The sequence below is a fragment of the Gobius niger genome (genome assembly GCF_951799975.1).
Source record: "Gobius niger genome assembly, chromosome: 17".
NCBI lineage: Eukaryota > Metazoa > Chordata > Actinopteri > Gobiiformes > Gobiidae > Gobius > Gobius niger.
Genome location: NC_136868.1, coordinates 19,701,350 through 19,728,413, shown reverse-complemented (window position 1 = coordinate 19,728,413; position 27,064 = coordinate 19,701,350). Strand labels below are relative to the sequence as shown.

Genomic DNA, 27,064 nt, shown 5'->3' with positions numbered 1-27,064 from the left:
AATTCATGATTAAGAAGAAATCAAGGTGAGATCTTAATTAAAGATAAAGAACATATACAATGAAATTGGCTTTACTGTTTTATTTAGTTGTTTACACAAACACACACACATCTCATATCAAGTTGCTCATACCCTCGGAGCTGTGAACAAGTACAACGGTCACTTTGAATCATAGCATCCCCCTCACATTGCACCAGTGTTTGTTGGCCCCTTTGAACAGATTACATGGTTTAACTATGTAGCACTGACCATTTATGTCCTAGTCTAACACATTAACGCTCTCCCTCCTCTCTCCATCTGAAGTGGGAACCTTCTGGACACGGCTGAGGCATTTCAGATGAAAAACTGTTCCTTCTCTCTCCAGAACCTTTTTCAGTTAAGACTGTGCCTTTTGGACCTTTGTTATTTCCTGTTGAAGAATCACAGGGATCATTAAGACTATTCTCATTAGTGTCTTTAGTGCAGGGTAACTCACGTCACTGAGGATGTCTTTCAGTTCTTCATAGGCTCTGTCTAAGTCGTCATTGATGATCACCACATCAAAAAGTCCGTCCTCTTTACCTACGGAAGCAGTAGATCCTTTAGCCCCGGCTTTAACAGAGCAACATGAAGTTCATGAAGTCATTAAACTCACTGAGCTCCATGTCGATGCGCGCTGCATCCAGACGTTTCTGTAGACTCTCCTCTGTCTCCGTCTGTCGATCCCTCAGACGCTTTTCCTGAGAGAAACAGAGGCTGTCTTAACAAACAGTTGTCTTTAGTGAACAGAAAACACCTGACTCTAAAACTGTGTGAATGTCTAACCAGCACGTCCATGGAGGGCGGCTGAACGGAGATGTAGATTGGGTTCAGGTCGGTTTCTTTAATCCTCCTCACTCCTTGGATGTCCACATCTAAGATGCAGATTACATTCTGGGCAAGCACATCTTCTACTGCCGCTTTACTGAAGGACAGGGACACAAACATTAGCTTTACATCTCTGGGGTGTGTCAGGGTGTGTCCTGTAAAGTTGTGTTTACTGGTGCCTGTTTAATAGTAAGTCAGTTAGCTGGGCTGCTCAGATGCGTGTATGTTGAGAATGGCTGTAGAGATTAGAGGTGACACAGAAGGCGCTCAGCCACTGCACTGTTCTTTTTGACCTCTGGGAGGTTAAAGCTCCATCTGTCAGACCATTACGTGTCTCTGATCCTTTTCGCTGGGCCATGGGCACTTTGCTATTCAACCTAACCCGACTTCTGCTGTCACTGAGCTACTGCTCATTATAACAGAACTGGTTATTCACATTTACCTTGTTCCATACATGTTGCTTGAAAATTCAGCATTTTCTATGAAGTCCCCGTCATCGATTCCTTGTTGCATGGCCTCCCTTGTTGTAAAATGGTAGTCTGAAACATGCAGCAATTTAATGACTTAAGACATTATTATGAAACAAAACCTAAGCATTGTAATGCGCATGTTAGCATATTATTTTCCAAAATATTGGGTGTTTCAATGCTATGGTGATTGTGCTTTCAAAAATGTACAGTACAAACCCCAATGGATGTACACAGATAATGATTAATTGCAGGTTTTAACATAAATTGTAAGTCAGCATTACATCAAAAGATGAGACAGCCATACAGTTCTTACATGCGGAGCGACACAAACAAGTTACTTGTGCAAACTCTTGGCTAATGGGTGCCCAGTCATTAGTACGGCTCCATGTGGGAACCTGGTGCAGATCAAACATAACAAGATGTTTCTCCATAGTGTTGCCATCATGTTTTATTTGGTCAAGATAAAAAAGGAGACCATAGGCATGTGATGTATTGTAGTGAGTTTGTATAATAAAATATTAAAATAAAAACAAGTTGAAGGGAAGAGTTGAGGGTGACTAACTACTGAGGAATCATAGGGGGCTATTTTCAAAAGCTTGTTACTCCAAAGTGTCTGACTGATCTTTATAGTTTTAGATCGCATTAGAGATAAGCAGTGTGCCAGGATGATGAAAGTAACCCCCATCCCTCATCTTTTTACATGCTCTGGTCACCTGTATCTGTGGTTTCTGATTCATTTGGACATGAAAATGAGGTTTCTAGTTCTTCAGAGGAAAAGACGGCTGCTACGGGCAGTAATGTAGCCCCCAGAAGCATAGGGAGCTTGTTCAACCCTATGGAGAAAGAATAGAAAGGCACACAGAGGTTTATCCCTCCAGATCAGAGGAGTTGGACAGGTGACAATACCATTGGTGCCGTTCACTTGGGAGTAAGAAGTGTTTGTTGCATGTTTTCATGAAGCAGCCACACGGAGGAGATTGGAACAGATTTAAGGGGAATCCACAAACATGCACTCACAGTAATTGGTCTAAAATCTCACTGGAAGGTGAGTTTTAGCTAAAACTAGGTTACCTTTGCCGTTCTCCTCTCCTGGCCGTGGGTTTCTGGTTGTGTCTGTAAAGATCAGGTACAACAACAGTTACTTGCTAGAGAGTCATAGTTACACAGGGTCATTTAAGGTTGCACAATATATTACACATGTAAGATTACGGTAATTTTAAGATAGAATAATACAGAAACACTAAATATATTAACTTTCATCTGACATAAAACATGTGTCTAATGCCCATATAAAATATCTAAATTAAATTAGCTTAAATGTATCTCACTTAAAGCTCAGCTTATTTTATAAACAAAGGCGTTTCTATTTCATTGGGACAAAATGCATTAGGGATCTAACCTTACACTAGTGGCTTTACAGCACACACTTACGGGAGACACTGAATCCGAAGAGGCCCTCGTGCTCCTTCATCAACCTCTTCATCAGGGTGCTCTTCCCTGCTCCGGACGGGCCACTCAGCACCACGGGCCTGGGTCGCGACATGGCTCTGAACACTGCTAGTACAACAAAGTATTTCAGTAGAACTCAAGCGATCGCTACAGTCAGTCTGACCTATTACATGCACTGGCCCAGTAAAGCCTGCCACGGATCCTGTTAGTCCCTGTAATCCCTCTGATCCAAGCCTTTCTTTAACTGCCAATACAAGGAAGACACTCGCATTGAGAAAGACACAATAAAAAATGATGTTAGATGTTGTTGTCAGATTGAAGTTATTGATTCATAACACTCAATAAAGGTCGCTCAATAATTAAATTGGTGTTAGTGCAGTCATGGCAGATCAGCAGCAGCTTTAACTGGATGTGGGACAGGGTTCGGAAGAGGTCGGGACAGGTGACCCACATACCCACTGAGCTAAAAGACAAGGATGCTTTCAGGACAGAGACATTGTCATTTGATTATTATTTATACCATTTCACCAGTGCTGTACAAACCTCAAAGTTGAAATTGTAGATTTTGTGGCTCAATAGCTAAAGTCTTTATCCATCTACATTCAGTGCTTTAGCTAAACATTTTCAGATCTAGAAATACTAAGGATGTCCTAACGGGACACTGTTGCACAAAAGATCCAGACTACCATAGCTGCTCACTGGAATCCCTTATTCATTTTGTTTACAGTTTAATAGATACATTCGCCAGCACAGAACAAAAAAGTGACCTTACCTTCTGTCTCCTGTAGGTATGTTGTATGCAGAGGGGGTGATTCTTGGCTGTTCTGGTGTTCAATTGTGTTTGTGTGTCACTCTGAAGCAGATCACTGTCTTTCTGAATTAACCCTCCTCACGTCACCTCAACGGCCAATCAGGATTGAGCAGGTCTCACTTTGAGTAGGTCATCCATGTTGATGCATGAATAGATTTGGTAGCAGTTTGGGGAGAGCTGCCAATAGCATTAAAGCCATTCTGAGGAACATTTTAAGTTCAATATAGACAATGCTATTTAGTTTAAAGGGTTGAAATGGAGCAGGAGGATCTTGCATTAGATCTTGCTATCTCGTACCCTACTCCATCCATTCAGACCCTGTGTCCATTTGTGTAAACATGACCTTTATTTGCTTCTTAACCAATGAAAAATATTAATGCAGCTCATTGATTGGACCCTTCTTATCCAATCACAGTGGAGATAACCTTTAGGATGTTCATTGTATGGATCGTTTACTATTAAACAGAATCATATATGTTTATGCTAGCCAAATAATCTCAGAATATCTGTGCTCAAGAATTGTTAACGGTTTTCTTATTTAGTGTTTAAATGCCAAAAACAGTATAAATGTAACTTTAAATAGGTCATACATGTTACCCCAGACATTTATGGATATAACGTTTTAAATGTATTTTTTTGTGATTTTAGGCCTACTTATTTTATTGTAATTCCTTCACCTTAAAAGGTAAATGGAGCGTTTTCCAATGTTGACAGGAATAAGAGATAGTAAATTTAGAAGGGGCTGGTGAAGGAGCACTTATTGTGATTAATAATTATTATTCATTCATTTCAAACTGAATGCAGCCCCAAGTTGAACGCCACCTAATTAGTCTAACACTGACAAAAGTGCCAATAATAATAACAATAGTAGGAGCGGCTTACATTTGTGTTGTTCTGACAAGCTTTACAATGTATGACGCTGTTATCATTTTTTATTCACTCATTTATATATTATGTAGTAGCTGAGAATTCACGGAAAGTGCATGTGTCTATGAGGTATTCTGTGAAGTAACAAAGTAATCTGATGACTGAAATGTTGAGATAAGTGTTTGGAATTGACCCAGGAAGACTAGCTGACTGCTTATTGCTCTCAGCTAATGGGATCCATATAAATATTCAAATAAAATCAAAAGAGGAACTAGGACCAGGCTTCAAAACATGTGTTAAAGCCAGAGAAAATCTGTAACTGTTTTCTGTGGAGACAAAAAGTGCCCGAGACTCGCAGAACATTGATAATAATCTGAGTAAACGCCCCTCTTTATTTTAGCGACATTGATAAAATTAGAATTACTTTACAAACGAGATCAAAACAGCCTGATAATGGTGTTACTGTCAAACTACAGAAAGCTTTAACAACAGTAAAAGGAAAGAGCAGGTATCACACGTCACTCCAAACACACACAAATGTTATGTACATGTGCTTTACAACAAATGGCCTCAGAAAACGCACAAAATAGTTACAAAATTATTATTATTGTCCCAAAGCGTTGGTTGTGCCTGAGTTCTTCTCGTTTGTATTTTTTCCCAACATTGAATCTGTACATGTTCGAGGAGGTCCCTTCAGAGTGTGGACTAAACTTAAGAAGGGGTGGTCTGGGTCTAGGACAGGCCAGCTGCCCCACGAGGTCCATGATTGGAGGCATCACAGGAAGACTCGCCTCAGGTCTCCCGGAGAGGTGATGGTGTTACACTGTGGACACAGCTTCTTCGCTCCCTAGAACAAACACGCCAGTTTAGACAAATCAGCTAAAAATTCACTTTTTTTTTAATTACAAGTACCAAATATTTTGAGGAATCGGACACCACACAACATTGCATACTGGGATTACTTGTTACTCACCATATTATACAATTTAAAACACACTTCAAAGTTAACTTGACCCAAACTCCCACTTTTTATTTCTATAATTGAGTTTTAGAGTTTAGCTTAGTTTTAATCACCATGAGTCCTGGTGATTTTCATCCGTATACAACTATTAATTAACATTTGTTATCTTCAAAGTACATGGATAAATGCCGAGAATTGACAGTTTTGTTGACAACTTTATAATATTCAACGATTTGTTATAGTTCTTGCGTGAATAATTGCATTTATGTCCATCGCCAAGTGGGAGAAAGTGCCTTCCCGCTCCCCTTACCTACGACGGGTATCTGGTAAAGCCGCTATTAAAAAAATAAACTTTTTTAATATGTCGGGACTTGTTTGTTTGCTTACCAGTGTTCTGAGCCAGCACTCCTCACAGTGAACATGCCAGCACTGAATGGAAGTGAGTGGAGTGGTGTATGTGTCCTGCGGAGACAGTGTTGATTAATCCGTGTGATACAGAAAACAACCACTAGAGGTCCACAAATTGCCATATTCGCAGCATAAATTAGGGTTACGGCAAATTGGACTTTTTTTTTTTTTTTATATATATAATGAATCTTGCAACAAAAATGTAACCTCATTTCCTAACACGATTTCACATATAATTTACAATATTTATTATTTATTGTAGCTTGAGAATAACTTGACTGTTGGGTAAAGAGCATAAGGGGCTAATTGCTTTGGACATACAATATCTCTAAGTTAATAAAAAAAGAAAGAAAAGAAAGTTAACCAATAAATGTAGCAACTGTTGCCATTAAAACAATATCAAACAGGAACAACTCTAGTAATAATAATTATAATAATAATTAAAAACAATAAATAGCCCATTTGTGATTAATAAAAGTGATACAATGAATAAAAACTGAAAGCAATAAATAAAAGACACAGAGGATCGCACACAACTCATGCAGTGTTAAAGGCCAGAGAATAATGTGGTCTTATGGCTCGTGTTTAGGCACCACAAGCTGGGACTGGCCCTCGGACCTGAGTGCACGCAGGGGCAGATGAATTTGAATGATGCTTTAAAAAATAAACAAGGAAATCTTAAAATCTGGAAGCAAAGACGCACCTACAGCAGTCCAGGTGTGACAAAATAAAAGCATGACTTGTTGTTTAAAAGATTTTTTTTGGAAGACTGATTTGTTTAGTGAGTTTAAATCACTGTTCATGTTGATGCCGAGGCAGGTCTTCAAAGGGGCCTAAGTCCATTAAGGGATCAGTGGGCCCACAAATTACAAAAGAAACATTTTGGGCCTTGAGGCAGGCAAGGAAGTCATGTGGCATAATTATTTAATGTTTCAATAATACAGGTGGAGTGAGCAGAACATTTGCTTTATTTATTTACAATTTACAGGTTGAAGCCTGATAATAAAATGTTCATATCATTAAAAAGTCTAAAAACAATCTAGCCTCAGGCTTTTAGAGATTTGACAATGAATTTAAGCAGCTATTCATATCAGCACAGCTATGATCTAGAGAAACAGAATAGGTCTGAATTCTGATGTATTTTTCCACCCATGTGTTTTCAAAACGTTGACATAGCTACAGTATATTATCTAGTCTTTCAGAGTGCCACATAATAGAAATAATTCAAAAGAGGTTTAAAGGGAAATGTCTGGATATTCAGGGTGTTTCACTCACCATGCAGATCAAACACTTAAATCTGTCTCCTTTCGACAGTTGTTTCTCCAGCTCTCGTATCCGAGCTTTCAGTGCGCCCAGCGTCGTGAGTGAGTCGTCCGAGGTCCTGCACACGAACGGGACAGGAGCAGAGCGGTGTGAGAGAGGCCCACAACAGTCATTTATAAATCCACGACAGATTAAATTATTCGCTGGCCAACACGGACACTGAGCGTGAAATTTAGCAGCAATTACGTTGGCCGCATTGGCTGTCTCATTAATCATGGGGGTGGAGAGGGGACTGTGTCAGAATCCTCATAAAGATCGACAAACACAAAGCAATGTGTGCGGGGAGGGGGCGAGCAGGAGGATAACAGTGAACATAACATTGAGAAAGTTATTTTTAATTTAGTTTAGAGTATAATGGCATCTTCACAATCAACAGTGGCTCAAATATATCTGGTAGTTTAATATGTGCTGATGATATACAGTGAGAACCATGTGTTTACATACACTTCATAAAAAGACACATTTGCATTTTTTTCTCACTGTCTGACATGAAACCAGAATTAACTTTTATATTTTGTAAGTCAATTATAATTTTCAAAATAATTTATATTTGCTAAATTCCAGAAGAATGAGAGATTGATATTTTTTTTTAGAAAGTTACTATTTACAAAGTCAGAAGTAATACTCTAAAATTACCATGCCTTAAAACAATTTGGGAAAGCCCAGATTACAGTGTCATGACCTTGGAGACACCACACGTCTGGTTCATCCTTGGGTACAATTTCAAGACACTTGAAGGTATCAGGTTCATTGGTTAAAACAATGATGATTTCCATCATCATTGTATGTCATCTGATCTGTATGATGTCCAGTCATCATACAGATTAGAAAGAAGGCGGGTTCTGTGTCCCAGAGATGAACGTGCTGTGTCTGAAATGTGAATATCAACCCAAGAACAGATGCAAAAGATCTGGTGAAGATGCTGAACCTGGTAAGAGTTTGGCATTATCCAGAGTGAAACAAGTCCTGTACTGACATGACATGGGCTGAGAGAGAACTCTGCGAGGAAGAAGCTCTTACTCCAAAAGAAACATAAAAAAGCCAAATTGGAGTTTGCAAATAAAAAAATTTAGACAAATCCTCTCATGGGAAAAAAAAAATATTTTTTTCCCATGAGAGGATTTGTCTAAAAAAATAGTAGACATAATGACCATCATCACATTTTGAGGGAAAAGGGGGAATCTTGCAAACACCATCCCAACTGTGAAATATGGGGGTGGCAGCATCATAATGTGGTGTTGTTTTGCTTCACAAAATAGACGACATCATGAAGAAAGAACACTATGTGGAAATATTGGAGCAACATCTCAAGACATCAGCCAGGAAGTTATAGCTTGGGCGCAGACGGGTCTTTCCAATGGACAATGACTCAAAGCATATGGCCAATACTGGTTACAAAATGGCTTAAGGATAACATAGCCAATGTTTTGAAGTGACCGTCACAAAGTCCTGATCTCAGTCCCGTTGGAAAATGTATGGGCAGAGCTGAAAAGGCATGTGCACCAAGGTGGCCGTCGATGTTTCTCAGTTACACCAGTTCTATGTGGAGGAATGGACCAAAACTCAACTATTGTGAGAATCTTGTGGAAGAAATTCCAAAACGTTTGACCCAAGTTATACAGTTTAAAGGATATGCTACCAAATATTAATGAAATGTATGTAAACTTTTGGTTTTGTAAAAATACAAACGTGTAGAAAATTCAATCTCTCATTCTTCTGGAATTTGACAAATAGAAATAATTTTTAAAATTCTAAATGACCTAATGAAAATTAAAAGTTTATTCTAGTTTCATGTCAGACAGTGAGAAAAAATGCAAATGTGTCTGTTTATAAAGTGTATGTAAACATATGGTATAAAAAACACTGTATACATGATGGGGGATTTACTTACGTTTCAATCTCACTGTTTTTGCAGGTTTTAGGGAGGTTGCTTATGCAGCCGTCGGCCTTGTCTCCACTGGTGGATGGGCTTCCTGCGCAGACAGAGAAACAGTGCCTTTAAAGCTTAGAGACATATATTTGTAGTAGTGTAAAAGTCACTCATCGATGCAGAGAAGTAGCGAGAGTCGCAGAAGACGTACCGTCATTTGACCACTTTAGGAGGTCAGGTGTGGTGCCACTATGGGAAGCAAAGATATTATTGTTGGCACTCTGCTCAATGGAAATTCAATTTATATGATTGTAAATTTACCTTGATGAGGTTATTTCCTTAGAGCCTTCGCCTGAACATGGAATTACATCTGTTTCTGTGTATCTGGAAAGTAAAGTTAAGGCAAAGCTGCAGAGGACAATTCAAAAGTCATATATGTCACATGAAACAAAGAATACTTGTAAAATGTCAAAATGAAACTTGTTCATTATAGAACACTAAAGGGTAGAAAGTGTGGTGAAGGATACTGTGCTCTGCCATATTCAAGAGTGTCATCACCATCCACATCCAAGTCGGCATCACTGTCTCGACAATCCTTTGTAGATGTACTCACTAAGACAGAAGCTAACAAGACACAAGAATTCGTTATAATATTATCAGTCCAATGTATTTTGTACTCTTCTGTTTATCAATGTTTATCAATGATCTAAAATATTGCAGGATAACTCAAACTGTTCATATTAGAATATCATAAAGCTGTCATAACAACCCAGCAGAAGTTAAAAGTTTAAAGGATGTCGTTTACTTTAGGCTGCGCTGGAGGCAGTGCACTGTCATAATCAGGACTGAAAAGTTCAGTGCATTTTCAAGTGCCTCTCACTCACATTATGTCCCTTCACTGAGCAGCAGCACACACAAACGTACCTTTAAATCCTCCGACAAGAGAGGCCATCTGTATCCTCCTGCGCTCAGCCCAGTCGTCCTCTGGAGACATGTGGTCGTCCTGCAACACAGCATCATGTTTCAGGTTCAATATGTCGGTCTGCCCGTCATCACCTCCAGGCATGTTTATGGTTCTGTTTTGTTCTGTTGTGTGTTCACGTAGATACACATCAATCTGACAGTGATCCTAATGCCGCATGATCAAAAACAGCACAGTCTGTACCTGATCATGATCCATTGTAAAAGCACATAACGCACATGCTACACATAAAGATCAGTAAATGTCAAAACAAAATGGGAATCTACCTGTCCGTCTTCTTTCCGTCTCTTCAGCTTGCCCATTCTGACTGGAGGCAGACAGGAAACAGGCACTACAGTTAACAAGCATGTTCAGATTTATCTGTGATTTATCATTTTTTTCATTTACACACTTTTGCAAATCAATGATCTCTGCATCTGGCTTGAAAACAACAATAATATTATTTGGCTAATGCAGTTTAGGATAGTTTTTCCCCAAGAAATGATGAGTGGCATATTTCAGATGCCAAGTGGATGTCCAACATTGATAGTGTCTTCATTTATGCTTTAAATACACGCACACCTCTCCCCCTTCAGTGTTTTTGATATAAAAGTTAACACAGCAGAACCCTCTGTCACTCTGAGTTGACCTGCTGCAGATTGCACGAGGGGACATTAACTTTTAGAGCTTTCTAATTCCAGTGATTTGACAGTGGCTCTTGAGGGGGGCACACGGTGGGGCAGCAGCCGTGACCCGAGTGCTGCTGTCCCACTGAACATAATGAGGGTTAAAGAGAAGATCACCGATGAGGAAGAGCTCATCAAAAATGGAGAGAGAAAGACTGAGGGGGTGGGGTGTAGGAGTGGGGGAGAGGTTGATTAATCAACAGAAGAGGCCTGGGCCTTTCTTCCCACTGACATGTATTTAGAAGCTCATTATGCTGTCCCTGTGTAAGGCCGAGGAAAGCTAACAGAGCTCGACAGCTCAGAGTTTGTAGTAACATGTTCACAGCTCAATCAGAAAACTTTACAGATGTACAAACACAACTGGAAATGAATCACTGTTTGTTACTGACTGTTACTGTGTGGCATTGACCGATGCATGTGGTATTATCTTTTATAATGAATGGAATATTTTATTATAGTATGATCTATGCAGTTTTATACATTGCCAAGAAGATCAATTTAGTCCAGAATAAACCAAAAGTAGAAGAACAATGGCTGAACATGGCATAGATAGCTCTGGTCCTTACCAGCTTGTGTGCAGTCTAGGTGGGCTCCTGCGCTGTGAGGGCGCATTGGGGCAGTTTTGACGTAGCACCTGCACCAGCAGAGGTCATCGACTGTTAACAACATATCAAGAGGTCAAAGTTGAGAGGTTAAAAGCTCCTCTGCTCGTGTGGGCGCTAGGCCAGTGAAGATGGTGTGGGAAAAAAGGGGGAGGTGGCACAGCAGGATGGGTGAGAGAGAGGGCAGACCTAAACACAACTGCTGCATCAGCACCAAAACCTCTGCACAACAGAGTCCACAGCAGGAGGGACATGCACCCTACACTTTCCAGGGATGAATCAGGGTTTAAAACATTTTAAAATGTGGAGCTGATGGTGTGTGCAACCACAACACTGAGTCAACAGAACAAAAACAGAGGACATTGTGTTCAAACATTTACTACGTACCATTTAGCCGAGTGTGTCTATTCGCCCGCACACGGAGAAAAGTCTACAACAAACAAGTGAAATAAGCTGATTCACTTACAAAATAAAAGTAAAACAACAACATCTGACTGCGACGTCATGATTTTCTGTGTTACTTTTAATATTACTTGACAACATTTTGCACAAGGTTGATTTCAAAAGTTGTAAATATGTACAACAAGAAAGCAAGAAAATGCCAGCATATTTTAACAACCAATAATAATTTCAAAGTAACATTTCATCAGATATAAATATTGATTCTTTTGTAGAACAATAATATTTCACCTGGTAGCGATCAGAGTGAACATCATCAGTCGGTCGTAGAGGAGAGGTTGGCGAGCTGCCCTCACGCTTTATATGGAGACCTAGCGACTGAAACAAACACATTCAAGTCCAAACACTGTCTTCTTGTATTTGAATACTTATTTAAAGAGCATGTTTTACCTTCGGAGTTCTGAGAAGCTGATCGTGCATTGATGTGGCACTGTCAAGACAAAAGACAACAAAACACAACTGAAGCTGATGTATTTGGTCAAAAATAGGTCACAATCAGACACACCGCAATAATCCAAATATCAACAGACTATTCCTCTATTGTTGTCTCGAAACATAACCTGATCAAAGTAATTTTTCTCACACTACACAAAGTCCCCTCAGGCCATGTCAAATTTGAAACCATTACTGTCCACGGAGCGGCGCTTAAGCAGATTTGGAGTGTAATGTCTTTATTGGACGAATCCTTCTTGTGTCTAAGCAGCAGGTACAGCGTTTGCATGTGCGTTCAGGGCTCCGAGCACACATTAAAGACACATTATGATTCGTGTATGACGTGTCCCCTGGAGGCCGGAGAAACCTCTATGAAATATGTAGCCCACAATGAGGCAGCGTGTAAATAGAGGACGAGCACAGCAGCGACAAGCACGGAGGAAAGGCAACCCTGAAAGGCAACATTTATTATCACAGTGAAGCTAATGGGGCAGAAAATTTAGGAGGAGAAGCTAAAGATTGAAGCTTGGAGGAGTGCGGCTTTTGCATACTTAATTAATATGTTTGTGTTTTATTCCAAGAATTAGTCCAAGAAACAATCCTCTGTCAAATATTCTTCACTGCCAGGAGTTTTACCAAGACATATAACATATTTGTCTGTTTGTTCGTCTTTGTATGTGAGGTTAAGTGTGATTACAAGTTTGACTAATTATAAACATTTGAATCCCACATACTTGTAATAGCCTAAGCATGATCAGTTAAAATAATAAACATTTCACTTTTGTCCCAAACTCAAGAACAATTCTATTCTATTGCTAAATTTCATTACATTAATTATGCGTCTGCAAACTACTGAACAATCCTCACCTGATTTGTAGTTGGGCGATTTTGGATAGTTCCTGGTCCATGTGCTCCTGCAGCTCCCCTGGTCTCAAAACACTGTGACAAACAGGACACACCGGATTCTGCGTGTCATACAGCACTTTCACTTTACCTACAGAGAACAACGACAAAGGTCACGATTAGGGCTAATAACACTTAACAAATTAAGTCCACGTGTTTTACAAATAATCATTCAATTTTAAAACCTGAAGTGTTATATTCATTTTTCAGGACCATTGATGCTGTTTGCTAAAATAACACAACACACACACAAACACGATACTGCCCCCCGTTGTCAGTGTTTTTACATCACAGGCTGTCAACAGCAACATTACCCAGGAGGCGACTTGGTCCATTGGGTCGCACTGATGGATGATGGCCATAAGCATCCAAGCGGGACCCAGGGAGCTCCACTATATCAAGATTTTACCTTGTAGATGAGCTGATTTACTGCTGAAAGCTATCAATCATATGGAAAGAGCTCATGGGCCAAATGCATCTAATTCCCCATTTCCACACGTCGTGACAAAACAAATGAGAGGCCGGCTTATGAAAATTAAACTTTGTGGATGGTATGGTTTTTGACACTGTCTGACCTTTGGCGCCAGGCGGACTAAACTTCCAGGAGGAGCCCATTATCTGAACAGTGGACAAACACTTATCTCTAAATCATCAGCGGCATGACAGGATGGGCTGTCCACGGCGTCCCTTGACATCAGTTGAGCTATGAGCCCCAATAATGAGGAACCAAATAGGACAAAATGGCCTCTAAATAAAACATGTGGAGGAAAATAGAAAGCAGAGTCAGGTGTCCTTGTGAGACTGACAGCTCTAGCGGATCCACTCTCACCTTTTTTGCAACCCTGCCTGATGCCTAAATGACTTTTCCCGACACGAATCGAGCGCACCGCAGCTTTCTGCACCTTGCCGCCCGGAACATACAAGCATCGGTAAACAATGAAATCTCCCAGTAGAAATTGAATTTATAACCACATTACCCGCACAGATAACGTCTGTGTATGGCGCCGCGATAAGAGCAAGGGGAATTGATTTTTAGGTGTTTCATTGGTCGACTTTTTTGACACAACTATCTAATTTCCCCTGCTTTCACCCCAGTACCACAAAAAGAAGTGTATCTAAAATTATAGAGGGACATATTTCAGTTTGTAGACAGGTGTCTCTCTTATAAGAGACAGTTGCTGTTGTGCACTTCTCAATCATGGCATTAGCCGCCCACAGAAAGCAAGTCAGTGGTCATGAGTCAGCCCTGGTGCCTGGGGGGTCTCCACTCACAACAGGGGGCTGTAAAAGCTGCCAGTGGGCCTTGTTAACGCTGCTCTCACTACGGCAACAGGCCCATCCACTGGCGCGCTCTGAGTGACTTATGTTGAGTGGAACCGGCCCATCTCCTTTTCTCTTTTCATTCTTTGAGTGCCACCAGTGCAGGGCGGCCTCTCTCTGAAGAGCCTTTGTCCAGATCCAATGGCCTCTCCTAACACTTAAAGACCTGAGCCAACATTTTCAGATTGCATTAGCTTTTTCTTTCAACTATTTCTGGTGTGAGGTGTGTCATATACCTTTTAAAGGACTTAAACACATTTTAATCCTGCAGACTATATTACACAGGACAATAGCAGGTGTGGATTCTCCCAGTGTAAAGAAGCCTGCTCGAATCGTAAAAAGTATGACTCCTAAAACTAAAAGCCTCTCAATCATTTCTCAGCACTAATTGTATGAATATGTGGACCATGCAGTATGTGGTTCAGTACTCGCTGAAACAGAGAGATCGCAGTGGTGATGACAAAAGCAGCTTGTCCCCAAGGGCCAGGGTAATGGCTGATGCCAGCACCATATGATGGCTGCCAGTGCCACAGAGGCGGACCGAGCGGAGATGCCTAACGTGACCTTTAGTGAATGCCACATCACATCAGGCCCGGTGTCACCCGCTGACATTATGGCGAGGCATGAAAAGGCAGATCTAGAGGGCAGACTCGGTGACGAACGTCCCCCAGTGACAAACCTCCAGCCATGCTATAATTTTGATTGACATGTGCACGACATCAGGCTTTGAATGACATAGACCCAGAACGCATCTAAGAAGTTTGTTTTACATTAACAGCATCTACAAGGCGAGACAACTCACTCAAACTCTGCCCAATCATCTTGTGTGAGACCATCAGAAATGTAACGCATCAAAAATGTAACTCATAAAAGCCTGTCATAGCAGTGGTATGAGACATGCAGAGGGAGCACGACTAACGCTTGGCAGCCAGTGCTGTGCGGCTGCGTTGTGTCGGCAGGTCTTTGGCACGTGTTCACACAAGAGGTAGGGCTATAAAATCCACTGGCTCTTGCCACACCTGTACCCGCCCTGTCCCACAGCCTGCTTCCTATTTTACTACATCATATGCAGGATATTAGTCAGGGCTTTTGCGTCTGTGAGGTAGAGCGAGAGGTAGGGGCCAGGGGAAACTATGCAGGCTGCCGTTTGTTTTTTATTGGGGAAATAATGGCCTATTGAGAGGTTGGGTATTTAATGAGCAACATAATAGGCCCTGTAGTATCACATCTGCTGTAAGCACGGTCATTTCCGTGGCTTTCAAAGTCAGCAGCAGCCTTTGAAACACTCAGCCAGTTCCCTTTGACTTAGGTGCACAACATATCTGCTTTTTATTAATTGCAGAATTGCTACAGCAGTAAAACACCAATGTGCTGCTGGCTAAGTGTTCAATATTAACCACATTGATCGAGCAACTTCCTCTCCCAGCCTGACCTCACATTTCTCAGTGCCCAATCCTTTGGGCCCAATCCTTTGGGCACTGAGAAATGTGAGGTCAGGCTACATATAGCCCTCCAACTCTGCATTCAATTGTGTTTAAAGTATTAAAGACACTCACCACAAGCACCCCAGCCTTTGACCCCTGGATGGATCAATGGGTCGTTACACTGCTAATGATCATTCATTGACTAATAAGATCTGTATCATCCTCCTGAAGAACAAGGATTGGCCTTTAGCCCTGCAGAGCTGTGTGCCTGACATGACACTAACCACCAGTAACAGCTGGAGTGTGAGGGAGTCACATGATCAAACTGCCTCTGCCGGGAGTGGACAGGAATCCTAAAGTCCAAATAGACTCATTGAGAAGCGCCACAGGCTACAGGCCTTTATTCTGGTCTATAGATCAATGAACATAACCTCTGTGACATAGGTCAATCAAAGCACAAGCCTCCAATACCTCTGCTACAGCTCAAGTTGCTCCTCCCTCGCTCATCTGCCCCATTAGACAGCACGATTGTTCCATCAGAGGCAATCGTGGTCCAGCATGTATTTGTCCAATCATCTCATTGATGGAGAGACTAGTGGCTGCCAGTGTAACTGTGAGACCACATCTCCCTCCTCGGGAGCAGAGGGCAAGGATCGAAACCTGCAGTGCTCCCCTTTAGCCAATCAATGGCCACCTCATTGAGATGCATGGCTCAATGATATTTGATAGTGGCTTACAGATCACAGTGATCAAGAAGCAAGTCAAAGTAAAAGTTACCAATGTCCTTGAGTGAGACTTAAGCCTAATACCCATACGTCTTTACACTGACTTATATCGTGCCGTCAATCACCCTGGTTTGCTTTTATTATGTGCCTATTAGCCTTTTGATACAATTTAGAAAAATGATGGCTAATTTTGTGTATATTATTTTATAAATAAAATTCAATACAAAACGGTTAAAGTACTAATGCAAAAAAGCATCCCAGTGTGTTGTGGACCACTGTCTTCACCTTCAACTAAAAACTCAACAGCAGACTTTTTCCTGGGGTAAAATATAGGTGGGCAATAATATGACAAAAAAATGCACATGATTTTTGTAGTACATATTTGGATTTCCTGGTGATTCATATAGACTTAAATGGGATCGCTCATAGACTCATAGGAGGGGTGTGAAGGGGAAAGTAGATGGATGAAGAACTTTACAAATTGGCAGATTATCAGAGTGCATTATATTGTCACATCACCCCTTCATAAAATGTGTAATCCATTTTATAGACCTCTATTTGTTTTATGAAGTCTTCGCACGTGTGAATAAACAGTAATTACAATCTATATTTCACTGCTAGAGATCAGATATAAAGACATCACCAGATCGCAGTTACTCATTAGCGGCTAATTAGATTGGCTGTAAACACTGGGATGATTATTACCTGCTTCACTGATTAATACACGTTATAACCCCAGTCGACTCCTCGCGCCCCTTTCATTTTCCTCTCCCCTAAACTCTCAATTAGAGCCTAATAAGGAGGAAATGAGAGATCACTGTGTTGCACTTTGTACGACTGCGGGACAAACAGCGAGTAGCAAGTCAGTCAAGAGTTTAATTGTTCCTGCGCTGCACTGTGGCACTGAGCAGCAATTACTGACATGACAGTAAATAAGGTCTGTCAACATAGAGGCGAGAGGAAGGATGTATAATGACTAATGCTCAAATAATACATTTTTAGATACAAAAGGTGAGAGCAAAAAGCCAGTCCTGTTAGTTGAGCTGAGTTAAAGGGGGTAAATCGTGGCAGGTACTGTATTTTATGCTGTACTATATATAAAAACAAGCACCTGGCCTAGAACCTCACGCCCGTCCCAGTAACTCACTTAAACCAGCTGAGCTCACATCTTCTTCAAACCAAATCATAATCAGAGTGTGTTGTTAAGCCCCTATTGTCTGCTGACAGTGACAATGTCATTCACAACTCCCTATCGCGTCATCATTAAAGAGAGGCCATCCCGCCTCTCTGTTGATGATAACATCTGATACTGTCCCAGAGGGCAAGGAGTGATGCTGGTATAGGACAGGGAGCACCTGGCACTCCGCTGCACCTGTGTTTGGCTTCCTTCCTAAAGGATGTTATTGTGTCTGCCTCGATGGGCTGAAATGAAAGGTTTTCTTTATCGGGAAAGATATAGATAATCTTATCTAGTAAAAGTGAATGCGGGACACTTGAGTCTCGCTACTCAGAGGGACAAACAGTTTAGGATTAATGTGAGGTGTAAAACAATGAGGTAATAAATAACTGAGATAAATAAAGTTGTTTTGCCTTCCTTCAAGAACCCTAAATACTTGTGTGGTAACCCAGGACTACTTTTGACTAAATGCTTGTAAAAACAACAGCAAACAACAATAAAGGTGATAAAGCAAATCACTAAGAGTAGACCTGAAATCCTCCAGTTATTTATTTGTTGAACTGTACATATGGTGTAAAAGGTTAACAACAGGGTGTATCCTGGGAGAGCTCAGGGACTGAGGGAACTGTCCCAGTACAGCGTCGGTGGGTGCAGACGCTGTCGGGCTTCAATGAGCAAGAGCAGCTCCTCCTATACTCACAATAACTACATCTAATAAAACATCTCTTCTTATCTCTAGCGGCATTTTAAAGCAACTCAAACACTCTTTCTAATCTTTCAGTAAATGTAATTTTGGGGAAATATTGTTCTAATTGTTACGCTATTGGTAATAATTTATCACAATTTTGTTTTGTATTAGATACAAACAAAATGAATTTTGAAAGACACAAAGCATTACTGTGATATTCAATGTATTTGCAGTATAATTTAGGGATTTACATTGTGTTACAACTTGTATCATTGAAAGCGGACTATGTAAAAAAAAAAAAAAAAAAAGAAAGGGTACGGGTAAAAACATTTATTGAAAATAGTTACTGAAAAACATTGGCATGGATTTTAATCGATCAATTGTTTTGTATAGCCCAATATCACAGGACTGCACAAACAAGACAATGTAAAGAACAGGCAAATGAAGTATCCAGGCAAACACATTTCATTTAATGATAGCTACAGTAAAAGAATTTTCCACACTTCCACATGACATCAAAGCATCATTTGCATTGAGACAATCCCTGGCATTTGTCCCATAATCAGTCAGTGGTTGATTTGTAATTGCTGTAATGGGGTCGTGGCCGAGACAATGATGTGTGAGGGAAGAGCCAGCCCTGGTGCTCTCACAGCGGGCCTGCCGAGCTCAGCCTGTGTGGTCTATGGGGACAATTAGCACTATCTCCATACTAATGCCAGTCTGTAATGGATACTGCTGAGCCTGCCTGCCCGAGTGTGCATATGCAGATGTGAGGGCATGTTTGCATATGCGCATATCCTTTACTACTGGGGCTGTGAGTGGCTTCCTGTGCACAGCTGTGACTTTGCTTAGACTCTATGTAGAAATGTCTATACGTTTGCAGTAGCCCGTACTTTACTGAGGTGAACTCTGGCCTTCCCCCCTTGGCTCTCAGCTCTCACCCAGATCGGCGGCCACTCATTAGCACCATAATAAAGCGTTGAGACGACACGTAAAAGGTTATATACTGCTGGACTGCTGTTTTGCTACCAATTATTAGGCCTGTGATTTATGACCCAAACCGAGGCCCAGAGTTTCTCTGGAGAATTGGGGGGAGCGTTTACATCCCTTCACAGCAGGGTGAAGGGTCAATCCTGATGAACTTTGACCTTTAGCGCAGGACTGCTTTAGCGTAGGACTGCAGCAGAAGTACTTTGCGGATATTTGAATTGCTTAGACTCATTCAGGGCATGTGCAACTAATCACTAACTTTACAGGCAACACACTGGGCAACTTCTTTTAACTACCCAGTCCTCACAATGTTTCAGTGGGTTCATATAAAATCTTACATGTTTTATATTGATTAAAAAAAATAACAGACATTTAAAACGTTTGAGGTTGCTCCAAGCTCTTTGTCATATAACTGTGTTGTTTTCGTATTCATAAAAGTTGAGGACTTTGGTAAATTCCAGTCATTGCCACCGATAGGGGAAGGAACAGCCTCTATATAAGCAGTGTATTTTAAGTTTATGTTAAGATAATAACAAAGCAATAGAATGAGGTGAGTACGAGTACGAGTAAGTACGAGTATTTCCTGAACCGACGGCACTTGCTCACTTTAATAGAAATAGAAGTCTGTACATTTTTCAGCGTAGGATGTGACTGACAGTGTTTATAAATGAGGCTCATAAAGAAGCAGTAGTTTGGAGACGTCATGTATTTTTGAGGTAAAGCCATCACGCCTGGCCTGACTTTGACGTACAGAAAGAATGGGCTCTCGTCAGGCTCCTCCACAGCTGGGAGACTCGCTACAAGCGCAAGTGACACGCACTAATGAGGCCCGTCTGTGACACAAAACACAGACTATAGGACATACAGGGAGCAATAGGAATATTTGTTTGGAGCAACTGATTTGCCCTGTGAGATTTCAAGTTACAGCCTGATGAACAAGCAGATTTATACATTTGTGAAGTGAGAAATGTACAAGTGAGTTTGGTTTTATTTACAGTATTTGTATGAATTTTGGAAAAAGCGTTGTTTTTTGTTTCTAATCTAAAGCGTAATTTTAATGGTTGCAATGATAAAAAATTGCAAAGGCTAAAATGATCTAAATCAGTCATTCTTAATGTCCTGAGCATCACAGCCTCCCTAATGATGCAAAGATTTCACAGGAGCTTCACAAGTGCTAATTCACAAAAAAGATTGTCAGCTATTACTTTTTAAATTTACAAACGCTTCTCCTAAGGTGGGAATAACTGTGATCATTATTAGGCAAACAGTTATTTACAGCAAGCTTCCCAAGAAAGGCCCTTCTTAAACCTCAGCAACTCAGAGGAATCAGATGTGGTCGTGTTGTCTGTCTATACTGCTCCTCTGTGGCATTTTTAACCCACAGTTTGGCCTCCCTGCCCTCTCTATCTGCCTGACTGATTTGTGAGGCTCAGGGGACAGGACCAAGGATGTGTGTGTGTGTATATGTGTGCGCGAGTGCCAACATGAGATTCAATCTACAGAAATACCCCTCGCCTACAGCCACATCGAGGCCTCTTTGATGTGAGATCAGAAGCAGTCATGATGCAGGGCGCTCAGGTGCGCGGAGGAGAGAAGGAGCGGACAAAATGGAGGAAGGAAACATGTCAGGTAAATCACCACAATTACTCAATATTAATCAATATAAGATCATCAACAATTTAATTTTTTACTAAGTGGATTCAAATATATTCCAATGTACATTTATATAGGTTGAAATTCAAATTTTTCATGTGTTTACAACAACGCATTACCTTTGCATAATATACATTTTTATATTATATACTTTTTATACTTTTTATACTATTGTTAAGGTTTGCAAGTGGTTTGTTTGCTAACTGCCAATCAGAAACTGCCTTAATCTTTAATTAATCAGCATTCATTTTCGATTAATGTTTGAATAATTTACATAACAATGTATTTATAAAACTGCTCAAGACTGAATCAGTATAATTATACCTGATTAAAAGGAGAACTTCCTTTGTTAAAATCCATAACAGATTAAGTTATTTCTAGTGTTACAAAGTAGCAGTTGTTTCACTGACCCTGAGGCCCTGCACTCGTTTCCTCTCTTTCCTCACTGTCTGATTTCAGCCGCGCACAGAAGCAGCGCGCCGATGACAGATGCATTATGATGCGTTATGCCTCAGTTTATAGCAGGACATGGTGTCGAACAGGTGCTCACGATCACCTCGAAAAGTCCCCTCACAAACACACATTTCCCTCCGCTACTGTAAAAGACAGACTAATAGGAACTCTGTCTGCTTCTCACGAGCCGTGTGGTCCGCTGCATGACACTCTCTGCCCACACACATCACGCATTAACACAAGTCGGACCACACTGTCAACATGAGGACAAAAACCTCAGAGTTGGCTCTTTATAGTGAAGGCAGAGGATATGGTGGAGAGAGGAGCTGCCCCTCCTGCCAAGATGAAAGTGTTTTTTACATGGAGCACATTAGGAGAACAAACTAGCGTCACAACAGGAGGGAGAATGGTCAACCGCGGACTGCTTATTCTTCAAACACAACCACCTTTAATATTGTAACGCTTCCTCAGTAAGGTTTGAGATCATCCACAGATCAGCCAGTGTGGCCGGTGACTGATGGTAAGTAAAATACAGCTTAGATTTGGTACTTGCAAAAGTCAAGGGAACATGTGTTTGTGAGGCTGGAGAAGGGTTATTTAAGTCGTACAGAACAAGAGGGAAAGTAAACAAAGGAATGAAAGAAAGAAAGTATTGTATAAGTTGATTAATTACTGAATGACTTATACAATACTTTCCTCACTAAATCTGATCTCTATAACAAATTTCGCAATTAATGTAGAACATTTTTTAATCTACATACTGCATATATTTTTATATTCATAGGAATGTCTATGAAAAACAACCACATCACTGCTTTATCTATCTGCTCAGTTTTGTGTGTGACACTTGACTTTTCGGCACAATTACCTGAAATGAGAGGGAATAGAAACTGGGCAAAGGCAGATGGTGCGTGTGTGACTGTCAGGGCATTGAGTGGACATGCTTGATAGGGAGTCCACACCATGGGAATAATAGCGAACAGCAGATACTATATGCGTATGCATGAGCATCGAGTGGTTCTCATTGATCTCCCGTGGTCTGCTGGTGGGATGTAAACACTGTGACTTTCAACTGGAAGCTTCACTCAATAAGAGGAGCAGACAGCAACCATCTGCACCAAAACACACCTTTGTCAAATCAGCATAAACTGCAAGGCACACTTCAATAAGCTATACAAAACAACAGAAAATCTTCCACATGCTCCACTCAGTAAAAGTATAATTAAATGTATTGAAGGAACACTTTACTACCACAGTCAGGCGGGCCTGTCTGTTTTGCTACTTCTTCTCCAGTTTCTGAACTTTTCAAGTAAAGGCCTGCTGTCCTGCAGCTCCGGCCTGCAGAGGAAAGCATCTCCCCGAGGAAAATAAGCATGACTCGCTCCAGTGAAGACATCTGCCCTTTGAAAGGGAGCATAGCTGTTTGAACAGCTGTCAGAGTGCACCGTATCTCTGGGCTTCTGATAAAACAGAGACAAATCTGAAGAAATCAACACTAAAAAGACATTGATGAGGGGTCCCGGCTCCGAAAACAAAGTAGAGCAGAAAGTGAACCACTGCCTAATACAGTACACGGTTACTTCCTATAGTTAAAAATGTTCGTAGTTTTCCAGTCAGTTCCATGACATTCGTATTGCTTGATACTGCTGCAGTCTGTGAGCTCTGGAGACCAGCAGACACAAGGAGATTTCAGGCTTAGCACTTAAGACTTTGGTCCTGAAGTGACAGTCGGTAGCCCAGTCAAGAGGAACAAGTATGACTTAGAAAAGTGCCACAGCTCAATTGCATTAAAGCTCGTAGTTTGCCTGACTCCATTCTAATTGGCTAAAGCTGTAAAAGCAGCTTCCTATGGGATCCATTTCCTTAAACTTTTTAGGGACAAGAGTTTTCTTTATGCATGTTCTAATGCAGCCCATCTTTTGTCCTTGTCAACACACCTCAAATGAGATTCCCAGAATCACGAGGTAAGGGGTGCGCATATGCACAGACCAAACAATGTCAGACAGACACACCTCTCACACCAACATGCGCCTGGCATCTCCGTTCCTCGTCCTTATTAAAATTCCATATTGAGATTCCTCCCTGCCACTCCGCCTCCCTGGCCCTGTCACTCAGCCTCCACCACCAACAAAATCAGCAAGTTTCTACAGCGCCACACACATCTGCATAGAGAAGAAACACACACTTGGCTCACAATCCAAACTTTTCTTAAGACGGCTCGTCCCTGCAGCCGCCCTTTATGTGTGGGATGAAAGTTTGCTTTAGGTGACGTGTATGAGTGCGTGTATCAGTGCATCTCCTCCTGCTTACGCTTGCCCCATTGTCATTATTTTCTGTGGTGTCCCGCTCTGATCTGCTGCGCCTTTGGGTGCTCTCTCTCCATCTTCCACTGGTCCCTTTCATCTGTCAGGCGCTCCCCTTGGCGACCGCGCTGAGGGGGTTTGATTTTCCATCATGCCTAGCATTGCATGAGTCCCTGCTCCCTCTCTCCCTGGCGCTTTCCTCTAAGGCAAGTATGTTGTGCCCCCGCGACGTTGGGCAATTATCCCCTGGAGTAATGAGAAGCGTCTCTCTGCGCTACACACTGACTGACACCTCTCCCACTCATTTGTCAACAAATCAGACGCCTGGTGTGGGCGGCCATATTGAGCTGAGGGTTGTCGTGGGGAAGCTTGGGCTGTGGTGCATCATTGCATCTCCCTCTCTTTCTCTGTCTTTATTTTCTTTTTCCTCCTCCATCCCTTGCTCTATGCCTGCCACCTCGTTATCTCTGACAGGGTGTCATTCGTTCCAACTCTCACTCCGCCTATGTCAACTCTCCATACGCTCCCATGTATTTGTGTTTCTCAGCTGCGGAAGTGCCAGACTTCCAATAGGCCTAATGGTCATATGTGGCTAATGATCACTGAGCTGAATGAGTGACACTGTTCAATTTAGTGGTGTCAAAGTCGGGCACAGGCCGCTGCTGTAAACACTTTGCCTGACTACATGTTAACAACCAGAATGCACACGGGAAAGGTTTCCTGATGTTTTAGTCTAAAAGGGGACTTTCAATTTGTAATTTCAGTCAATGTTTACAGGAGGTCAACAAATACTCCTAAACGAGTCAAATAGAATGCACTGTTCTGCTTTAATAAACGCCTCTATTGGGTCAGTGTTAGACAGTTAAAGACTGTACTTACTGAGCTCTTTGCGTTCCTCTGGGCTCGATGACGCCTCCCCATCAGACAGCAGGCCCGACATAGAGAACAACTTTCTCCCAGAGTCTTCTCCTGTTTTGTGGTTGCTTCGAGGAGAGCCAAAGTCAAACTCCTTTCCCTCTACATCAGGGAAACAGCTCTTGAGCCTCTTTGCAGGGCTAAATGCCGACTGATACCCCCCTCTCTCTTCTGGTGGAGACGAGAACGGCCGAAAAGCTCCCACGCTGCTGTGGCTGAGCATGCCCAAGGAAGAGCAGTCCAGGTTTGGTGCACTAAACTGGGGGTGCAGGTGGAGCAGGGAGGTGGGGAAGTCTCTGGGGGTGAAAGTACCTGACAGGGGGCCTTGGCGTTGGTACATGGATGTGAACGTGTATGAGGCAGAGGGGAAAGGCAGGTGCAGGTCCTTCTCCATAGAAGTCGGAACACCAAACGGCCGCGGTGCCTGGCATGGGACAGAGGCGTCACGGCCAGCTTCAGCGGTGGAGGCCAGGACCATAAGAGCAGGAGAGGCCAGGGGGGTCGGCAGGTAAGAGGGGCTGTCCATCCTGAAGGGCTGGTGGAGGTCCATTCACTGCCTGAATATGGTTCTGTGGACACAGACGGACGAAGAACTAAGATCATAGAGTACAAGACTGTGACATTTTTCCTTTTTTTTCTTCTTCCTTTTTCTATTTTGTCCATTGTTTTACAAACTAATAAACGATATTTAAAATAAAACAAGTTTAAATCCACATAGTAATTTTACAGTAAATAAACATGGAATTATGAATTTCGTCTTAAAAATTGGGAAAACAAACACATTGGAAAACTTATAATTACTTATTTATTCATTAAGTAATGAAATCATATTTAGGCCACACAGTATTGTGAAATACGTTTTGTTCTTAAAAGGAGGACATTTTTACAAGCCTATAATTAAGTAATTAAGTAAAAAAAAAAAAAAAAAAAAAAGGATAAAGAAAACAAATTGCACATTGGCGGAAGGCGGGCACTCGAGCAATAGGATGGCTCACTGTTTTATTTATGTATTTTTATTATTAGTAAGAAGATCTGTAAAAAGACTAATACAACCTCGTATGTTTCTATATATAAAAAGTGTCTGCAAAAAAAAAGTCATTGTAGCGTAAAGTAAAATGCGGCACAAGGCCACAGGAAATACAACTAATGAATCACAATCAGCAGATTCAATTTATCCATTTACGTGAGCACTGATGTTCGACAGGCAGGCTATCATTTTGACTGTATTTGAGAGTTCAGGGGGGATGAAGTTTGACAAGACAAGAAAAGTTAAAGAATCGCCATAACAATTCAAACTTTGCGTTTAAAACGACAAGTGACCGACAAGAGTCGAAAAGATAATTTACTTTTCTCAGACTTCGACTTAAACCACGTGTTTCTCAAAAGTTCAGGTAAGCCGTTTTTAAAATGTCTGCGTTCAGAGGAGCGGCATAAATAAAATATTAATCATAATTTAATTCAGTTTGGAGAAGAGTTTGCAGAAACTTACTGTGAACTGACCAAAGCGAGTCGTTCTCCGCAACTTTTCTCTGTCTTCCAGCACTCGCTCTTCCCCTGAGGAGAGGACGCACGCGGGTGTCGCTGCGCAGCTGGTCCTGCCCACAGTTGTGCTGGAGGTGCAGATGTTTGCGCTTCAGGATCTGCTGTGCTGCGCGCGGACGCTGGCTGCGATGATGCAGGTCTGTGCGCCACTGTTGGTGTCTGCTTCATGAGCTTTGCGCGACAGTCCCTCTCCCACTGCGCCTGCCCCCTTTCTGTGGCTCCCCCTTTGACCGCGCTCGCCCCGAGCCGCGCTCTGAGGACACACTTCTACATTTTACTTTTCTGCACAGAAAAGTCATTATTTCAATGTTTTAAAACATTATTTTAAAACAGCGTTGCACCTGTGTGTCGGTGTGACCGCGTCTGAGTGGAGTTTGATGGCGTTATCACTCGGCTCTGACAGACAGAAATAATGTGACAGCCTGTGTGTGACACTTGGGAACATTTGCTTTTGATGAAACACAATGGAAAATAATGGTATTATTTGTCACAGATAATCTGCTAAACTGTGACACATTACTACAGTGTAATCCATATAATTCATATCAGATTTTCTGTAAAGTGTCAGAAAGCACAACAAGAGCTCCACAAATCTGCCCAAATCACTCTTAATTTGTTTTTATCGGTATTGGTATTGCTTAAAGACTTTTTGAAATAATGTAATTGAAATAATTCCTTATTCCCTAGAGCCAATCCAGAGGCTTTCCTCTGCTAATCTAATGTGACACGCAATTTCCGTCTCTCAGACGATTGCTTCCCCTCAGGTCCCTGTCTTTAATGAACAGCCATTTGGCTGTGAGCCTGTGTGAGGCGGTAAGTGTGTGAA

The 27,064-nt window shown here is 41.6% G+C and overlaps 2 protein-coding genes across 5 annotated transcripts; both read right to left on the bottom strand.

Annotated features, from left to right (window-relative positions):
* Nucleotides 1-164: 164 nt before the first annotated feature.
* guk1b (guanylate kinase 1b) lies at nt 165-3,567 on the bottom strand. The gene is made up of 9 exons (XM_079575116.1): nt 3,538-3,567; nt 2,748-2,870; nt 2,388-2,429; nt 2,030-2,149; nt 1,289-1,385; nt 805-943; nt 635-719; nt 476-561; nt 165-409 (listed from the first exon to the last, which is right to left on the bottom strand). Exons 2-9 carry the CDS (start codon nt 2,857-2,859, stop codon nt 377-379), a joined length of 714 nt encoding a protein of 237 aa, XP_079431242.1. The 5' UTR covers nt 2,860-2,870; nt 3,538-3,567; the 3' UTR covers nt 165-376.
* A 1,271-nt stretch (nt 3,568-4,838) lies between these two features.
* Nucleotides 4,839-26,500, bottom strand: rnf220b (ring finger protein 220b). Of its 4 annotated transcripts, none has more exons than XM_079574819.1 (16): nt 26,186-26,500; nt 24,661-25,265; nt 13,013-13,139; nt 12,104-12,143; nt 11,945-12,031; nt 11,642-11,684; nt 11,219-11,308; nt 10,254-10,294; nt 9,930-10,008; nt 9,533-9,629; nt 9,327-9,389; nt 9,217-9,254; nt 9,027-9,108; nt 7,088-7,193; nt 5,792-5,866; nt 4,839-5,290 (listed from the first exon to the last, which is right to left on the bottom strand). In XM_079574819.1, the coding sequence occupies exons 2-16, from the start codon at nt 25,244-25,246 to the stop codon at nt 5,219-5,221; spliced, it is 1,626 nt and encodes a 541-aa protein (XP_079430945.1). In that variant the 5' UTR covers nt 25,247-25,265; nt 26,186-26,500; the 3' UTR covers nt 4,839-5,218. The 4 variants fall into 4 exon arrangements, with proteins under 4 accessions (XP_079430945.1, XP_079430946.1, XP_079430948.1 ...); XM_079574820.1 differs by having other exon boundaries at nt 26,197-26,500; XM_079574822.1 differs by lacking the exon at nt 7,088-7,193.
* Nucleotides 26,501-27,064: the final 564 nt, after the last annotated feature.